Source organism: Clupea harengus, chromosome 11 (genome assembly GCF_900700415.2).
Source record: "Clupea harengus chromosome 11, Ch_v2.0.2, whole genome shotgun sequence".
NCBI lineage: Eukaryota > Metazoa > Chordata > Actinopteri > Clupeiformes > Clupeidae > Clupea > Clupea harengus.
This window is the reverse complement of record NC_045162.1, coordinates 1,044,210-1,060,607: the sequence shown is the minus strand read 5'-3', so window position 1 is coordinate 1,060,607 and position 16,398 is coordinate 1,044,210. Positions and strand designations below refer to the sequence as shown.

At 52.6% G+C, this 16,398-nt stretch overlaps 2 protein-coding genes across 7 annotated transcripts in view; one reads left to right on the top strand and one right to left on the bottom strand.

The window, feature by feature from the left end:
• Nucleotides 1–1,470: 1,470 nt before the first annotated feature.
• Nucleotides 1,471–10,086, bottom strand: znf526 (zinc finger protein 526). Of its 6 annotated transcripts, none has more exons than XR_004164598.2 (9): nt 9,740–10,086; nt 8,455–8,979; nt 7,381–7,544; nt 6,747–6,842; nt 5,223–5,950; nt 4,576–4,702; nt 2,693–4,354; nt 2,109–2,411; nt 1,471–1,966 (listed from the first exon to the last, which is right to left on the bottom strand). XR_004164598.2 is itself a non-coding variant. In XM_031575882.2 (8 exons), exons 2-8 carry the CDS (start codon nt 8,744–8,746, stop codon nt 2,262–2,264), a joined length of 3,219 nt encoding a protein of 1,072 aa, XP_031431742.1. In that variant the 5' UTR covers nt 8,747–8,979; nt 9,740–10,086; the 3' UTR covers nt 1,471–2,261. The 6 variants fall into 6 exon arrangements, 4 of the variants coding, with proteins under 4 accessions (XP_031431742.1, XP_031431744.1, XP_031431743.1 ...); XR_004164599.2 differs by having other exon boundaries at nt 1,471–1,894; XM_031575882.2 differs by having other exon boundaries at nt 1,471–2,411.
• Nucleotides 10,087–10,247: 161 nt separating this feature from the next.
• The window catches only part of gsk3ab (glycogen synthase kinase 3 alpha b), a 10,601-nt gene continuing 4,450 nt past the window's right edge, over nt 10,248–16,398 (top strand). Inside the window, exons 1-4 of the mRNA XM_031575886.1 lie at nt 10,248–10,953; nt 15,286–15,473; nt 15,823–15,906; nt 16,302–16,398. The exon at nt 16,302–16,398 is cut by the window's right edge and continues 14 nt beyond it. Coding sequence (XP_031431746.1) covers nt 10,779–10,953; nt 15,286–15,473; nt 15,823–15,906; nt 16,302–16,398 — 544 coding nt within the window. The 5' untranslated portion in view covers nt 10,248–10,778. The remainder of the gene's footprint in view (nt 10,954–15,285; nt 15,474–15,822; nt 15,907–16,301) is intronic.

Here is a 16,398-nt window from a genome sequence, read left to right as displayed (position 1 = left end):
CTTTACCTGTGTGTGTCTGTGTCCTGAAGACCAGTTACCTGTCCTGTGTGTCTCTGTGTCCTGAAGACCAGTTACCTGTCCTGTGTGTCTCTGTGTCCTGAAGACCAGTTACCTGTCCGGCCCACCTTTACCTGTGTGTCTCTGTGTCCTGAAGACCAGTCACCTGTCCTGTGTGTCTGTGTCCTGAAGACCAGTTACCTGTCCGGCCCACCTTTACCTGTGTGTCTCTGTGTTCTGAAGACCAGTTACCTGTCCTGTGTGTCTGTGTTCTGAAGACCAGTTACCTGTCCTGTGTCTCTGTGTCCTGAAGACCAGTTACCTTTACCTGTGTGTCTCTGTGTCCTCACGACCAGTCACCTGTCCTGTGTGTCCCTGTGTCCTGAAGACCAGTTACCTTTACCTGTGTGTCTCTGTGTCCTCACGATCAGTTCAGTGGCACGTTTTCTGCACAGGTGTAATGAGTTTTACAGAGAAAAGCACAAGTAACCCAGATGTACACTAAAGATGATATAGAAGATATTTTATATATATACATACAGTATAACCCTTATTGAGATATACACTAAAGATGATGATATAGCAGATATTATATATATGTATAACCCTAATTATATACACTAAAGATGATGATATATCAGATATTATATATATAAAACCCTTATCCAGATGTACACTAAAGATGATATAGCAGATATATTATATATATATACGTATATATAACCATTATCCAGATGTACAGTAAAGATGATATAGCAAATATTAAATAGATATTAAATCAATCCTGTGGTGCTTCCTGTGGCACGTTAATCAGCAGTTTAATACCAGAAGCCATCGCAGCTGACATGATGATGATGATGATGGTAATGTGTATTGTTATCAGCAGACATGATGATGATGATGATGGTGGTAATGTGCATTATGAGTGTGTGTCTGCACAGAAGGTGAGTGTGTGTGTGAGACAAAGGGTGAACAAGTGTGTGTAAATATACAAAGGGTGAACAAGTGTGTGTAAATATACAAAGGGTGAATGCATGACTGTGTGTGTCTGTATGTGTGTGTGTGTGCGTGTGTCATTGTGTTTGTGTGTGTGTGTGTGTGTGTTGAAAAAAGGTGAGTGACAGACTGGTAACCGTAACAACAGGCAAACAGTGGTCAGAGAAAATGTTTTATTGACCCTCATTTAAAACACACCAGGTATGCAAACACATCACCAAACTGCAGAGGCCACCTTTATTTACAAACAAACCCCTTTATTTACAAACAAACCACACGATGAAGTCATCTCTCACACAAACTAGAGAGTAAAATGTCACATGTACAAATGAATCTGGAATGCACCAATCAGACGCGAGTGCCAAACACCACTCTCTCAGGGGCCTGGACAGTAAACTGACCCTCTGTGTGTGTGTGCGTGTGTGTGTGCGTGTGTGCGTGTGTGTCTGTGTCTGCGTGTGTGTGTGTGTCTGTGTGTGTGTGTGTGCGTGTGTGTGTGCGTGTGTGTGTGCGTGTGTGTGTGCGTGTGTGTGTGTGTGTCTGCGTGTCTACGCACGCACAGGCATACCCAGAAATACCCCCTGAGTTTTAGTCTTTTGGCTTCATATATGAGACCCCCCCCCTCCCCCATAACACACACACACAGACAGACACACACACACGGGGTTAACCCTAACCATAACCCTGCAGTGTCACTCTCCATCCCAGACCCCTAAGAGAGAGTCATGACTAGGGGATCCAGTTGGGACATAAGGTCTGGTTCAGGTATGAAGGCGTGTGTGTGTGTGTGTGTGTGTGTGTGTGTGTGTGTGTGTGCCTCAGAGCAGTTGCAGGCTGTCCACTGTGATGGTGTCCACTCCGAGGCGTGTGTGTGTGTGTGTGTGTGTGTGTGTGTGTGTGTCTCTCAGAGCAGCTGCAGGCTGTCCACTGTGATGGTGTCGACTCCGAGGCGCGCGCGTGTGTGTGTGTGTGTCTCTCAGAGCAGTTGCAGGCTGTCCACTGTGATGGTGTCCACTCCGAGGCGTGTGTGTGTGTGTGTGTGTGTGTGTGTGTGTGTGTGTGCCTCAGAGCAGCTGCAGGCTGTCCACTGTGATGGTGTCGACTCCGAGACGTACGTGTGTGTGTGTGTGTGTGTGTGTGTGTGTGTGTGTGTGTCTGTGTGTCTCTCTCAGAGCAGCTGCAGGCCGTCCACTGTGATGGTGTCGACTCCGAGGCGCGTGTGTGTGTGTGTGTGTGTGTGTGTGTGTGTGTGTGTGTGTGTGTGTCTCTCAGAGCAGCTGCAGGCCGTCCACTGTGATGGTGTCGACCCCGAGGCCGTTCTCCAGGGCGGTCTGGTAGATCTCCAGAGCTCCTCCTTCACTCGTCTCTATGATGGCGATCGCCTCCCCAAACTCATTACACATGATGGTGGGAGAGCCCTGCGTTAGAGGAGAGGAGAGGAGAGGAGAGGGAGAGGAGAGGAGAGGGGAGGAGAGGAGAGGAGAGGGGAGGAGAGGAGAGGAGAGGGGAGGGGAGGGGAGGAGAGGAGAGGGGGGGAGAGGAGAGGAGGAGAGATTATCATCAAAGTATTATCGTGCTTTCAGTAGCTGAAACTAGCACTAGCAAACACATGTCCTGACCTCTCTCACCTCCTCACACACACACACACACACGCACGCACACACACACACACACACACACGCACACCTGAGGTGTTTACCTGAGCGAGGTCAGCAGTCTGGATCTGGATGAGCTGTGTCTGGCCTAGAGCCCCCTGCTGGCAGAGTGCTGGTACTGCGGCAGTGAGCTCCTCCATAGTGGAGGCATCCAGCACAGTCACGGTCGGGTCCCCCTGCTCTTCCTCCTCCTCCATCACCTCTTCCTCCACCTCTTCCTCCTTCACCTCCTCCTTCACCACCTCCTGCGCCTGAGGCATCGCCCCCTGCTGCGCCCGCCGCGCGTGGATCTTCTGGTGGTTGCGCAGGTTGGAGACGGTCTTGAAGGCCTTGCCGCAGCTGTGGCACGCGTGCGGCCGCTCGCCGGTGTGAGTCCGCCGGTGCTCGGCCAGGTGCATGCTCTGCACGAAGCCCTTGCCGCAGGTGTCGCAGCGGAACGGCCGCTCGCCCGAGTGCGTGCGCAGGTGCTCGCGCAGGTGCGTGTTCTGGCGGAAGCGCTTGCCGCACACGCCGCAGGGGAAGGGCCGCTCGCCCGTGTGGACGCGCTGGTGCAGCGCCAGGCTGGACGCGGAGACGAACAGCTTACCGCACACGCCGCACTGGTGGCCACGCCCCCCATGGCCCCGCCCACGCCCCCCCGCATGGCTCAGCTGGTGCAGCCGCAGGTTGGAGGCGGAGTTTAGACGCTTCCCGCAGACGGCGCAGTTCAGAGAGGGGCGGGGACACGCTGGGGTGGGGGCGGAGCCTGGGTCTGTATGGGCGTCGTCGGCCTTATTAGCCTCCGGCCCCTCCCCCTCGTGAGTAGTGGCAGCTGGGCCAATCACAGCGCTGTCGTCGTGCCCTGCTGGCGAGTCGTGTGTGTGCGCGTGCGTGTGTGTGAGCGTCTGCTCGGGATGCTGTTCCAGGCAGTGCAGGTCTCGGAGGCGCTTGCGCAGGAAGCCCTGCGGGCAGAGCGGGCAGGGGTAGGGCGGCGCGCCCTGGTGGGCGGTGTAGCGGTGCGCGGCCAGCTTGGCCCGGTGCAGGAAGGTGGCGGGGCAGTCGGGGCAGGGGCAGGGTGGCACGCTGGCGTGGAGCAGCTGGTGCTGCCGCAGGTTGGACGACTGGCTGAAGGCGCGGTGGCACACGGAGCAGCGGTAGGGGCGCACGCCGGTGTGTGTGAGCGCGTGCCGCGACAGGTTGGCGAGGGACGAGAAGGTCTTGCCGCACTCGCTGCACTGGAAGGGGCGCTCGCCCGTGTGCGTGCGCAGGTGGTTGCGCACGTGGATCTGCTTCTTGAAGGGCTTGTCGCACACGCCGCACTTGAAGAGGCGCTCGGCCACGTGGACCGTCCGGCGGTGGCGCACCAGACGCAGCTGCGTGGGGAACGCCTTGGCGCACGTCCCGCACGGGAACGACGGCTCGGCCGTGGCGGCGGCGGCAGAGGCTTCCGGATCGCTCTCCCCGGGGGCGTGGCCTCTGCTCTCTTCCGGACCCACGCCGTTCTGTTTGGTGCCGTCGCCATGGCAATTAGCAGCAGGGGTGTCGGCCTCTGGAGAGGACTCCGCCTCTAACTCCGCCTCGGACAGAGGTGCGATCAGACCCACCTCCTGTGGGGACGCCGTCTCCTGCCCGCCCACCTGGGTAAGCCCCGCCCCCTGTCGCTCCCGCAGACGCTGCAGCAGAATGAGGGGGGGCACGGCTCTCCTGGGGGGGGGCACAGACACCCGCTGGTGGGGGGAGAACACACCTCAAACACTGAACATCAAATCACTCTGTGTGTGTGTGTGTGTGTGAGAGAGTGTGTGTGTGTGTGTGAATGAGTGTGTGAGAGAGTGTGTGTGTGTGTGTGTGTGTGTGTGTGTGAGAGAGAGTGTGTGTGTGTGTGAATGAGTGTGTGTGTGAGTGTGTCTGTGTTTGTGTTTGTGTGTGTGTGTGTGTGTGTCCTTACTGTGCTGACGGGTGTGAGCGGGGCTCTGGTGGTGTGTGTGCGGCGATGGTAGAGGAACTTGGTCATGTTGGTGAAGGTTTTGGAGCAGAACTCACATCGGTGCAGAGGCTCCGCCGTGTGAGACTTCCTACCAGGAGACAGCAGCAAGGTTACCACGGATACCACAACATCACATTACCATGGATACCACAACATCACATTACCACGGATACCACAACATGATCACATTACCATGGATACCACAACATCACATTACCATGGATACCACAACATCACATGATCATGTTACCATGGACACCACAACAACATCACATTCCAGTCCACACACAGGTAACGAGAGTGTGTATGTGTGCGTGTGTGTGTGTATGAGTGCATGTGTGTGTGTGTTTGTGTGTATAAGACTGTATGTTAGTGTGAGTGTGTGTGTGTGTGTGTGTATAAGACTGTGTGTATGTTAGTGTGAGTGTGAGTGTGTGTGTATAAGACTGTGTGTATGTTAGTGTGAGTGTGTGTGTGTGTGTGTGTATAAGACTGTGTGTATGTTATTGTGAGTGTGTGTGTGTGTGTGTGTATAAGACTGTGTGTATGTTAGTGTGAGTGTGAGTGAGTGTGTGTGTGTGTATGTTAGTGTGTGTGTGTGTGTGTACCTGTGTATGATGAGGGTCATCTCCGTGGTGAAGCCGTGGCCACAGTCCACACACAGGTAGCGCGCCTCGCCGGAGTGTGAGCGCAGGTGTGTCTGCAGTGACCCCGCCTTCTTGAACACCTTGTCACACTCGGGGCACTCGTGTGTGCCCTGCTCGTGCACGCGCCGATGCGCCGCCAGACGATTGGCCGAGGTGAACGTGCGCTGGCACTCTCCGCACTGCAGGGCCCCGGCCCCGCCCCCTTCCAGGGTGGAGCGGGCCGTGATTGGCTGCCGCGCCGCCGCTCCTCGCGCCTTATTGGCCAGCGTCCTGTCCGTCTCCTCTCCTCCGTCCCGCCCCCCCCGCTCGTCCTCGCGCCACGCCCCCATGACGTCATCCTCGCCGCTCTCCTTCTCCTGACACAGGAAGTGCTCCCCCTGGTGCTGGAGGAAGTCCTCGGGCGTGGCGAACTCCATGGAGCACTCGGAGCACTCGTACGGGTGCATCCGCCCCCCCGCCCCCGCGCCCGCGCCCGCCAGCTGCAGGCCGTTCTCCAGCGGCGTGGGGGTGAGCAGGGGGGGCAGCAGACGGGCGCGGCGCAGGGGGGGGGCGGCACCGCTGTCAGCCAGGGCCTGGGCGCTACAGATCTGGAGCCGCAGGGTGGCAGAGCCTGGCAGGGGGGCGCCGGGGGGCAGGAGGGGGGCACGCGGAGAGGAGGGGGTGGCAACCTGCTGCTGCTGGGCTAGTACCTACACACACACACACACACACACACACACAGTTAAAGGGTTTATTTAGGTGGGTGATGATGGACGGTGGGTATACTGCAGTGTGTGTTGTATAGCCCACAGGATTGAAGTGAGTTAGGGTACGTCATGGTGTGTGTGGTGTGTGTGTGTGGTGTGTGCGAGTTAGGGAACGTCATTGTGTGTGTATGGTGTGTGTGAGTTAGGGAACGTCATGGTGAGTGTGTGTGTGGTGTGTGCGAGTTAGGGTACGTCATGGTGTGTGTGTGGTGTGTGTGAGTTAGGGTACGTCATTGTGTGTGTGGTGTGGTGTGTTTGAGTTAGGGTATGTCATGGTGTGTGTGGTGTATTTGAGTTAGGGTACGTCATGGTGTGTGTGTGTGGTGTGTATGTGCTTGTCCGGTTCCGTGTGGGTTCTGCAGCGGTACCTGGGCTAGGATCTCTCCTGCTCGTTGCTGGTGGTGTGTGTGTGGTATGTGTGTGTGTGCTCGTGTGTGTGTGTGTGGTGTGTGTGTGCTTGTCTGGTGTGTTCCGTGTGTGTTCCGTGTGGGTTCTGCAGCGGTACCTGGGCTAGGATCTCTCCTGCTCGTTGCACATGGTGTGTGTGTGTGTGTGTGTGTGTGTGTGGCGTGTGTGTGTGTGTGTGTGTGTGTGTGTGTGTGTGGGTTCTGCAGCGGTACCTGGGCTAGGATCTCTCCTGCTCGTTGCTCATGGTGTGTGTGTGTGTGTGTGTGTGTGTGTGTGTGGCGTGTGTGTGTGTGTGTGTGTGTGTGTGTGTGTGTGGGTTCTGCAGCGGTACCTGGGCTAGGATCTCTCCTGCTCGTTGCTCATCCAGAACCAGGTTGTGTACGTTGACCAGCGGAGTCACGGAACCATCCGCCTGCACCACATACTCCTGGAGAGGGGGAAGACGGGAGGTGAGTGTGTTTGTGTGTGAGTGTGTGAGTGTGTGTGTGTGTGAGTGTGTGAGTGTGTGTGTGTGTGAGTGTGTATATGAGTGTGTGTGTTTGTGTACATGAGTATGTGTGTGTGTGTGTGTGTGTATATGAGTGTGTGTGTGTGTGTGTGTGTGTGTGTGTGCGCATGAGTATGTATAAGTATATATGTGTTTGCGTGTGTGTTTGCGTGTGTGTATGTATGTATGAGTGTGTATGAGTATGTATAAGTATGTATGTGTGTGTGTGTGTCTGTTCTCACCATGTTGCTGTGAGTGCTGCTCTTGCTGTGTGAGTGTGTGTGTGTGTGTGTGTGTGTGTGTGTGTGTGTGTCTCACCATGTTGCTGTGTGAGCTGTGAGTGCTGCTCTTGCTGTGTGTGTGTGTGTGTGTGTTCTCACCATGTTGCTGTGTGAGCTGTGAGTGCTGCTCTTGCTGTGTGTGTGTGTGTGTGTGTGTGTGTGTGTGTGTGTGTGTGTGTGTGTGTGTGTGTTCTCACCATGTTGCTGTGTGAGCTGTGAGTGCTGCTCTTGGTGTGTGTGTGTCGGTGCTGCAGCCAGAGCTCGGGGCTGGTGAACAGCGCCAGGCACTCCAGACACTGGTACTGGATCGGTCCGGACGGGTCCGCGCCGGCCTCGCCCGTCTCCAACACCTCACACAGCTCTGCACAGAGGTCAGAGGTCACACACACACTCTCCTCCGGTCAGCTCACACTCACACTCACTCACACTCACTCACACTCACACTCCTCCGGTCAGCTCACACTCACTCACACTCACACACACACACACTCCTCCGGTCAGCTCACACTCACTCACACTCACACTCCTCCGGTCAGCTCACACTCACACACTCACACACACACTCCTCCGGTCAGCTCACACTCACTCACACACACACTCCTCCGGTCAGCTCACACTCACTCACACTCACACTCACACTCCTCCGGTCAGCTCACACTCCTCCGGTCAGCGTACACTAATCATAACCTTCACACAGCTCTTCCAGGGGCCACAGGGGTCCTCTGTTTCTCTCTCTCTCTCTCTCTCTCTCTCTCTTTTAACTCTCTCTCTCTCTCTCTCTGCTCACACTCCTCCGGTCAGCTCACACTCACTCACACTCACACACACACTCCTCCGGTCAGCTCACACTCACACACACTCACACACACACTCCTGCGGTCAGCTCACACTCACACACACACTCCTGCGGTCAGCTCACACTCACACACACACTCCTGCGGTCAGCTCACACTCACACACACACTCCTGCGGTCAGCTCACACTCACACTCACACTCCCCCGGTCAGCTCACACTCACTCACACTCACACACACACTCCTCCGGTCAGCTCACACTCACACACACAGTCTCTCTCTCTCTCTCTCTCTCTCTCTCTCTCTGCATTGTGACCTGACTGCACACACAACCTCCCTATGCTCCTTCTCTCTACTGTCCTCTGTACACATAAAACAAAAACATCTACACACACTCTCACACACACACACACACACACACACACACATTCACACACCTACACAGACACACACACGGCCCGGCCCCCCTCCCCTCACCGTGCTCCCCCTCCAGTCCGGCCTCTCTCATGTGCATCTCCTGGTGCAGTAGCAGTTCCTCCGGGTTCCTCAAGAGGGCGCCACACTCCAGACACTGGTAGTGGCTCTCCCCATCCTCCAGTTCCCCCCCGTCCCCGGGCTCAGCCGCCCCCATCTCGACCTCCTCTGACCCGGTGTGGCTCTGCTGATGCACCAGCACCTCCTCCAGTGTGTTGAAGAGCTGGTGACACTCGCTGCACATGTACTGGTGCTCCACGTAGAGCCCCTCTGGCTCCTCCTGCTGGACACTCATTGCCACTGCAGGCTGCACTGCCTCAGATGGGCAGAGGAAGCACGCTAATGTCTTGCAATGTTGTGTGTATGTGTACGTGTGTGTGTGGGTGTGTGTGTATTTGTGTCTGTGTCTGTGTGAATGAGAGAGTGAGTTTGTGTGTGTGTGTCAGAGAGTGAATGTGTTTGGTGTGCTGTTTGGGCGGAAAGGAAACACGCCTCCTCACTGGGGATAATGGCAACTCATCCGCACCCCTGAGGAAAAACAAAACAAACTTCTCAATGAAAACAGACCACTGACATAATGGGCTCATTCAAGATTGTAAACACTGAAAGAGTCTTTATATTTAACAACCACGAGGCTAACAGGAACCAGACATGCAGCTCAGTAGGGTAGTTCGTGTGCGGGGGACACGGAGGGAACGTCATACCTGTGACGGGCTCCTCCACATCACCGGCATGACATGAAAATAACATGACTGGGTTGTTGACATTTTCAGTACTGTCATATATAACTGTGCCACAATGAGGTACAACTGCAGTGTAATAGGTACAACTCGATATGTTTTGTTTAGCTAAATACATGTCCTATAACAACTCATATGCTAACATTATTATTCGCCCTGTAGCATCACTCTCGTCGTAAAACATAAAGATGTTCGTTTTCTTTGAATGGAATCTTAGTCTTATTTTCCTAGTGCATATCATGTTTATCAGTTAAGAGGTTTCAAAAGATGTAGGTAGGACAATCTGGCGAGCAATGTTCGTGTCTGCAATCTTTCATAAAACAAACCCACACGCATTTAAAACTGACAAGCTATCACGACTGTCTCTCGTGCGGAATCGTCATGGGGCGCGCGGATATCAGCCAGCGCACAACCAACAATTTAGCATAACGTATCCTGATCATAATCGGGTCTTTGTACCCAACTATTCGGGATAGGTTTCTCAGGCGACATGCTAACTGCCTGGCCTGTGGCGAGCTGTTGGCGGCGCTCTCTAAATTTCCCCTAACCTTGTCGAACGCACCGCGGTCTCCTGGCAGTTTCACCCCGAAACGCGGCGGTCGTCAGGCGGCGCTGTCCACTTTTCTCCGAAGTCTACCGTGGCCAAGCGAGGCCTCCTCTTTCCTTCCCGTTTCCGAATCTTACCTCTCATCGACTGTCGTTAGGCAAGCCCTCGTGCAACCGTCACAGGGGTTCCGCAAGAATTATCCCGAGCGTCCAGTTATTTTCTTAAAAAATCAATCCAGTCGTGGTTTAACAGGAAAACTGTTTCCGAAGATAGATTTTACCGATGTAGACAGCGTCGGGGGGGCAGAAATGCATGGTTTGCCAAGACGTTGTGCCTCCGGTCTGGACAAGCTGCCCCGCCTCACATTGGGCCGTATGATTTTACCGAAGTGTTGATTGGATCACTGGCCTGTCAGTCAGTTGACGGACAAATTCGTGGTTAGAGATTTCATGTAGCTGTGTTTTGGGCGGCAGTGGACGTTTACAGTTTGAAAACAGTTCATATGGAAGAGCTCTGTATTGGCCATTTAATTGTAACCTATATTCCACAGAAAAAAACTGTGAGCATAGGCAAGCCCCAGAAAGTTCTTTATGACCGATTGGTTATTTAGGCATGTGCCTGGGTTTATTCGCCTAGTTTGTAAAGCATACACCATAATAACCCTATTTGAAACAGCCAGTCATGATCCGTTTATATAGTTCTGAGATTAAATTACGTATTTAAATATTTTAACTTAAGTTGGTTTCTTCATAACTAAGAAAATAGCGACAGTTGAACTTGCAAAAGCGAAGGTAGAGAAACTTGACTAATACTCCCTATGAACTTCATTACCCATAACCCAATGCAGCGGGCAGCGCCGATGTGCGTCAGGTCCAACAGATCGTACGGACAGAAGAAAGGGGGAGACATCGTTAGCTATCAGCTACTCTGTCCAGGGAGCCTTTTAATAATTATTGGATTTTAGTGTAAATTGTGAGAACCCCTTTTGGCCCAATACAACGACACACTTCCCCCCTGCCCTGACATACTCGCACACAGATATGAGCGGCAGCGGGCGGCCCAGGACCAGCTCGTTTGCTGAGCCACCGGGGGCTCCCGGAGCTGCCGCAGCAGCCGCCGGATCAGCCGTGGCCGGCGGTAGTACCTCAGGAAAGACCGGAGCTTCACAGGCCGCTGGGGGGAGTTCATCGGCATTTGGAAATTTACGGCTTAGCAGTGAGTATATTTTATTATGTCAGTGGGATCGGGATAAATGTTAACATGCAGACTGCAACTGAAAGGTTGATGCGTTTGGTATTTTAATCGCCCTCGCCAGGTATTTTAACAAGCTTTACTTGCTTAGCCAAACACGTAGCTGTGCAGCTACTGCTAACTAGCCATGTTTTTGTAAACGGGACAACAGGATCAAGGGCTTTGATTGTGTGAGAAACAAGTGGAAAGCTAGCATCCGTCATGGAGCACTCATCTGTGCTCTGTAGATGCAAAACTGTAGAAAACAACAGTATGTGAAAACGGGATTCATTTGTCTGGGGGGAAATCAGGGCATCAATGTAACTTAGCCGCCAACATATTATAAACTGTAATGGTAGCTAACAGTAGCTAGCTAACAGGCAGACGTCGTGTCAGTGTTGGGAACAAAGCTCAGTGCGCTGCCTTTGCCCCGAGCTATGAGGCGAATCGCGTAGTCACATAAAAAAAACTGTCGAACTACTGTAATTCTGTGTTTGGCTTCCAGTGTATTTAATTGTCTATATGAAAGATGTTCGTACCATCCTTAGCTGATGAACTCTGCTCAGCGGTATCGGTAGCTTGCCAGCGAACGGGCCAGCAAAAACATTACATTAGTTCTGTGGCTAGGCAACGAAGTTGGCTTATACATCTTTGCATCTGGCAAGTTGTTTACAGCCACGAACGTATGTGATGTCAGCATTTCAACTTACTTTTACCGTGCGTATACGGCAAATGTAGTCAGCACGGCTTATGGACCCAGTGGTGTGTTTTCCCCAGAACTTCTCAAATTAATTTGATGCTTGGCTTTTAGACACCTGGCTCAGAAATCGCAGACGTTTGTCAACAGACGCATTGAGTGCATCTTTAACTGTGAGATCGAAATATTATGGCCACAGATATATATCTGCCCACAGATGAGGTTTTTGATGCCCTCGTTTAGCCATCTGTAGATGCGACTGTATTACCACCAAATAATCTTTACATTTGAAGATTTGCACCACTTTTCAGCGAGCCATTTGCACATTGTAAGATGTTCCCTCTGGCCAGGATGAAGTCTCTGTTCTTCTTTGCTCAGACTGGTGCCTTGTACAGTGTCTGCATCAGGCTGTATATCTGTACACCAGACACTAGTTATGGGATCCACTCTGTACACCAGACCCTAGTTATGGGATCCACTCTGTACACCAGACGCTAGTTATGGGATCCACTCTGTACACCAGACGCTAGTTATGGGATCCACTCTGTACTCCCGGCCCTAGTTATGGGATCCACTCTGTACACCAGACGCTAGTTATGGGATCCACTCTGTACTCCCAGCCCTAGTTATGGGATCCACTCTGTACTCCCGGCCCTAGTTATGGGATCCACTCTGCCTGGTTCTCTGTCTGTGTGTGCTGCATGGGACATGCATATAGGGGGGGTGTGTGTGTGTGTGTGTGTGTGCTGCATCGGACATGTGTATAAGTGTGTGGGTGTGCTGCATGGGACGTGTGTGTGTGTGTGTGTGTGCTGCATGGGACGTGTGTGTGTGTGTGTGCTGCATGGGACGTGTGTGTGAGTGTGCTGCATGGGACGTGTGTGTGAGTGTGCTGCATGGGACATGTGTGTGTGTGTGTGTGTGTGCTGCATGGGACATGTGTGTGTGTGTGTGCTGCATGGGACATGCATATAGGTGTGTGTGCTGCATCAGACATGGGTATAGGTGTGTGGGTGTGCTTGTGCTGCATCAGACGTGTGTATAGGTGTGTGTGTGGGTGTGCTTGTGCTGCATCAGACAGGTGTGTGGGTGTGTGTGTGCTGCATCAGACATGTGTATAGGTGTGTGGGTGTGCTTGTGCTGCATCAGACGTGTGTATAGGTGTGTGGGTGTGCTTGTGCTGCATCAGACGTGTGTATAGGTGTGTGGGTGTGCTTGTGCTGCATCAGACAGGTGTGTGGGTGTGTGTGTGCTGCATCAGACATGTGTATATGTGTGTGTGTGGGTGTGCTTGCATAGAGGATGAGTTCAGCTGTTTGTGTGGAGATGCAGCAGCTGCTTAAAGTGTCCGTGAAGGTGAAGGCTCAGTCAGGTAACCTTAGCAACCCTCACACTCATACTGGGGTCTACAGAGACGCACACACACTCATACTGGGGTCTAGAGACGCCCTCACACTCATACTGGGGTCTACAGAGACGCACACACACTCATACTGGGGTCTACAGAGACGCACACACACTCATACTGGGGTCTAGAGACGCCCTCACACTCATACTGGGGTCTACAGAGACGCACACACACTCATACTGGGGTCTACAGAGACGCACACACACTCATACTGGGGTCTACAGAGACGCACACACACTCATACTGGGGTCTAGAGAGACGCCCTCACACTCATACTGGGGTCTAGAGACGCACACACACTCATACTGGGGTCTAGAGACGCACACACACTCATACTGGTGTCTAGAGAGACGCCCTCACACTCATACTGGGGTCTAGAGACGCACACACACTCATACTGGTGTCTAGAGACACACACACACACACTCATACTGGGGTCTAGAGACACACACACACTCATACTGGGGTCTAGAGACGCACACACACTCATACTGGGGTCTAGAGACACACACACACTCATACTACAGAGACGCCCTCATACTCATACTGGGATCTAGAGAGACGCCCTCACACTCCTACTGCACACTCTAGAGCGACGGTAGGTGGTAGGTTGCTGTCTCTGGTGATAGTGATCTCTGGTGATAGTGCTCTCTGGTGATAGTGCTCTCTGGTGATAGTGTTCTCTGGTGATAGTGCTCTCTGGTGATAGTGCTCTCTGGTGATAGTGCTCTCTGGTGATAGTGCTGTCTGGTGATAGTGCTGTCTGGTGATAGTGCTGTCTGGTGATAGTGATCTCTGGTGATAGTGCTCTCTGGTGATAGTGCTCTCTGGTGATAGTGCTCTCTGTCTCTCTGGTGATAGTGCTCTCTGGTGATAGTGCTCTCTGGTGATAGTGCTCTCTGTCTCTCTGGTGATAGTGCTCTCTGTCTCTCTGGTGATAGTGCTCTCTGGTGATAGTGCTCTCTGTCTCTCTGGTGATAGTGATCTCTGGTGATAGTGATCTCTGGTGATAGTGCTCTCTGGTGATAGTGCTCTCTGGTGATAGTGATCTCTGTGGTTGGGCTCAGAGGGTTTTTGGGATCTCTGGTAAGTTGCGCTTTCTCGTAGAGGACCTTACTGTCTCATATTGATGGCGTGGATCCACGCTGCATTGACATTACCTACTAGATGGCTCTGATGATTGCCCTCAACCCCCCCATACACACACACACACACACACACACACACAGGAGGGGGAGAATGAAGGTTGGTACCTCCACATTCATCTGTATCTCACACACACACACACACACACACACACACACACACACACACAAACATACACACACACACACACACACCCTACTCAGCTGTATCTCGCGAAGCATAACCGTTATCATTAACGGATGCATTGGAAGAGTCTAAAAGACCAGAGCAAAGCAGCGAGCGATAGGAAGAGTGCTACAGAAAGAGACGCCTCAGTCACCTGAGGATGTGGTGCGATTCAGAGCTGTGGACAGCGTGGGGTTTAAAGCACTGATGCACACTTCCATCTTTATGGGTTTATCTATTCTATCTATTATCTATCTATTTACGTTATCTATTGATTGCTGATTACAACGTGAAATTAAAAACTGGGAAACTGTCTGAATGTTTATTGTTCTTAGAATGTTCGAGTCTGTTAAGTGTCACAATTTGTATAGTTTGCATTTTACGAAATGTTTTGATTGTGTGTGTTGAAAAGGTGGTGGTTGTGTGTTGCACCCCTGCCCTAGAACCCTCTCTTGCACCCCTGCCCTAGAACCCTCTCCTAGCACCCCTGCTTGATGGCTTTGAAAACACCAATGCCAGTGCGGTTAGTTGGGTAGAGATCCATCAGCTGCTGCATCAGATAAATAACTTCAGCTTGCGCACTAATCAGCAACACAGCAGCAGCAAGTCCTGTTGGTTTAAAGTGCTAAGCACATAATGGAGCTTTAACAGCTCCAAATGCCCAGTGGTCACTGCAGAGAGAAGGGAGTGGCAGGTCACTGCAGAGAGAAGGGAGTGGCAGTATTTGGGTGTTGTGGGGTCAAAGGTCAGTGATTCCCATGATCCTTAGTTGAGCAAGAGGGGAAACTCCCCTTGAAGAATCAGGTGCAGAAGAGAGGAAACGGCAGTAGTCGTGTCATTCCAACAGCAATAACTGTGTGTGTGTGTGTGTGTGTGTGTGTGTGTGTGTGTGTGTGTGTAGGAGACAGCTGTAAGGTGACCACAGTGGTGGCTACCCCAGGCCAGGGCCCAGAGCGTCCGCAGGAGGTCAGCTACACAGACATTAAGGTGATCGGGAATGGCTCGTTCGGCGTGGTCTACCAGGCTCGCCTCGTGGACTCCCAGGAAATGGTGGCCATCAAGAAGGTGCTGCAGGACAAACGCTTTAAGGTGAACACACACACACACACACACACACACACACCCCCCCCCACACACACACACCCCCCCCCCCCCACACACACACACACACACACACACACACACACACACACAGAAACAGAACATGGACCCCTCCTATACTCACACACAATAGCACAGATCATCCATGACCATAGCATCTCCATTATACATGATGAATTGCCAGTTCAAAAGTGTCAGATTTATGTTATGGGTGCTGGAATGGACGAAACCCCCAGAGCTAGCTGTGTTTGAGTCCCTGTCAGTCTCACGCTGTCTCTCTCTCTCCCTCCCCCTCTCTCCCTCTCTCCCTCTCTCTCTCCATCTCTCTCTCTGGTAGAACCGAGAGCTCCAGATCATGAGGAAGCTGGACCACTGCAACATCGTGCGACTCCGCTACTTCTTCTACTCCAGCGGGGAGAAGGTGACCATGTCCAATCGCTTAGCTCCGCCTCTTCCTGTCACCCTCACTCTGTTTCTCTCTCTCTCTCTCGCTCTTTTGCTAGATTGTCCTCTGTTTCTCTCTCTCTCTCCTCTAACTCTGTTTCTCTCTCTCTCTCCTCTAACTCTGTTTCTCTCTCTCTCCTTTAACTCTGTTTCTCTCTCTCCTCTAACTCTGTTTCTCTCTCTCCTCTCACTCTGTTTCTCTCTCTCGCTCTTTTTCTATATTGTCCTCTGTTCCTCTCCCTCTCTCTCTCTCTCTCTCTCTGGTACCTCCTGTGTCCTCCTCTCTGTGTCTCTGCAGTAGTGGCATGTTATGATGGCCAGTACTGTAGTGGTGGAGACTGTGAACTGAGACGTGCTCTGTTCCCTCTGCAGAAGGATGAGGTGTATCTGAACCTGGTTCTGGACTTTGTGCCCGAGACGGTTTACAGAGTGGCCCGACACTTCAACAAGGCCAAGACCACCATCCCCA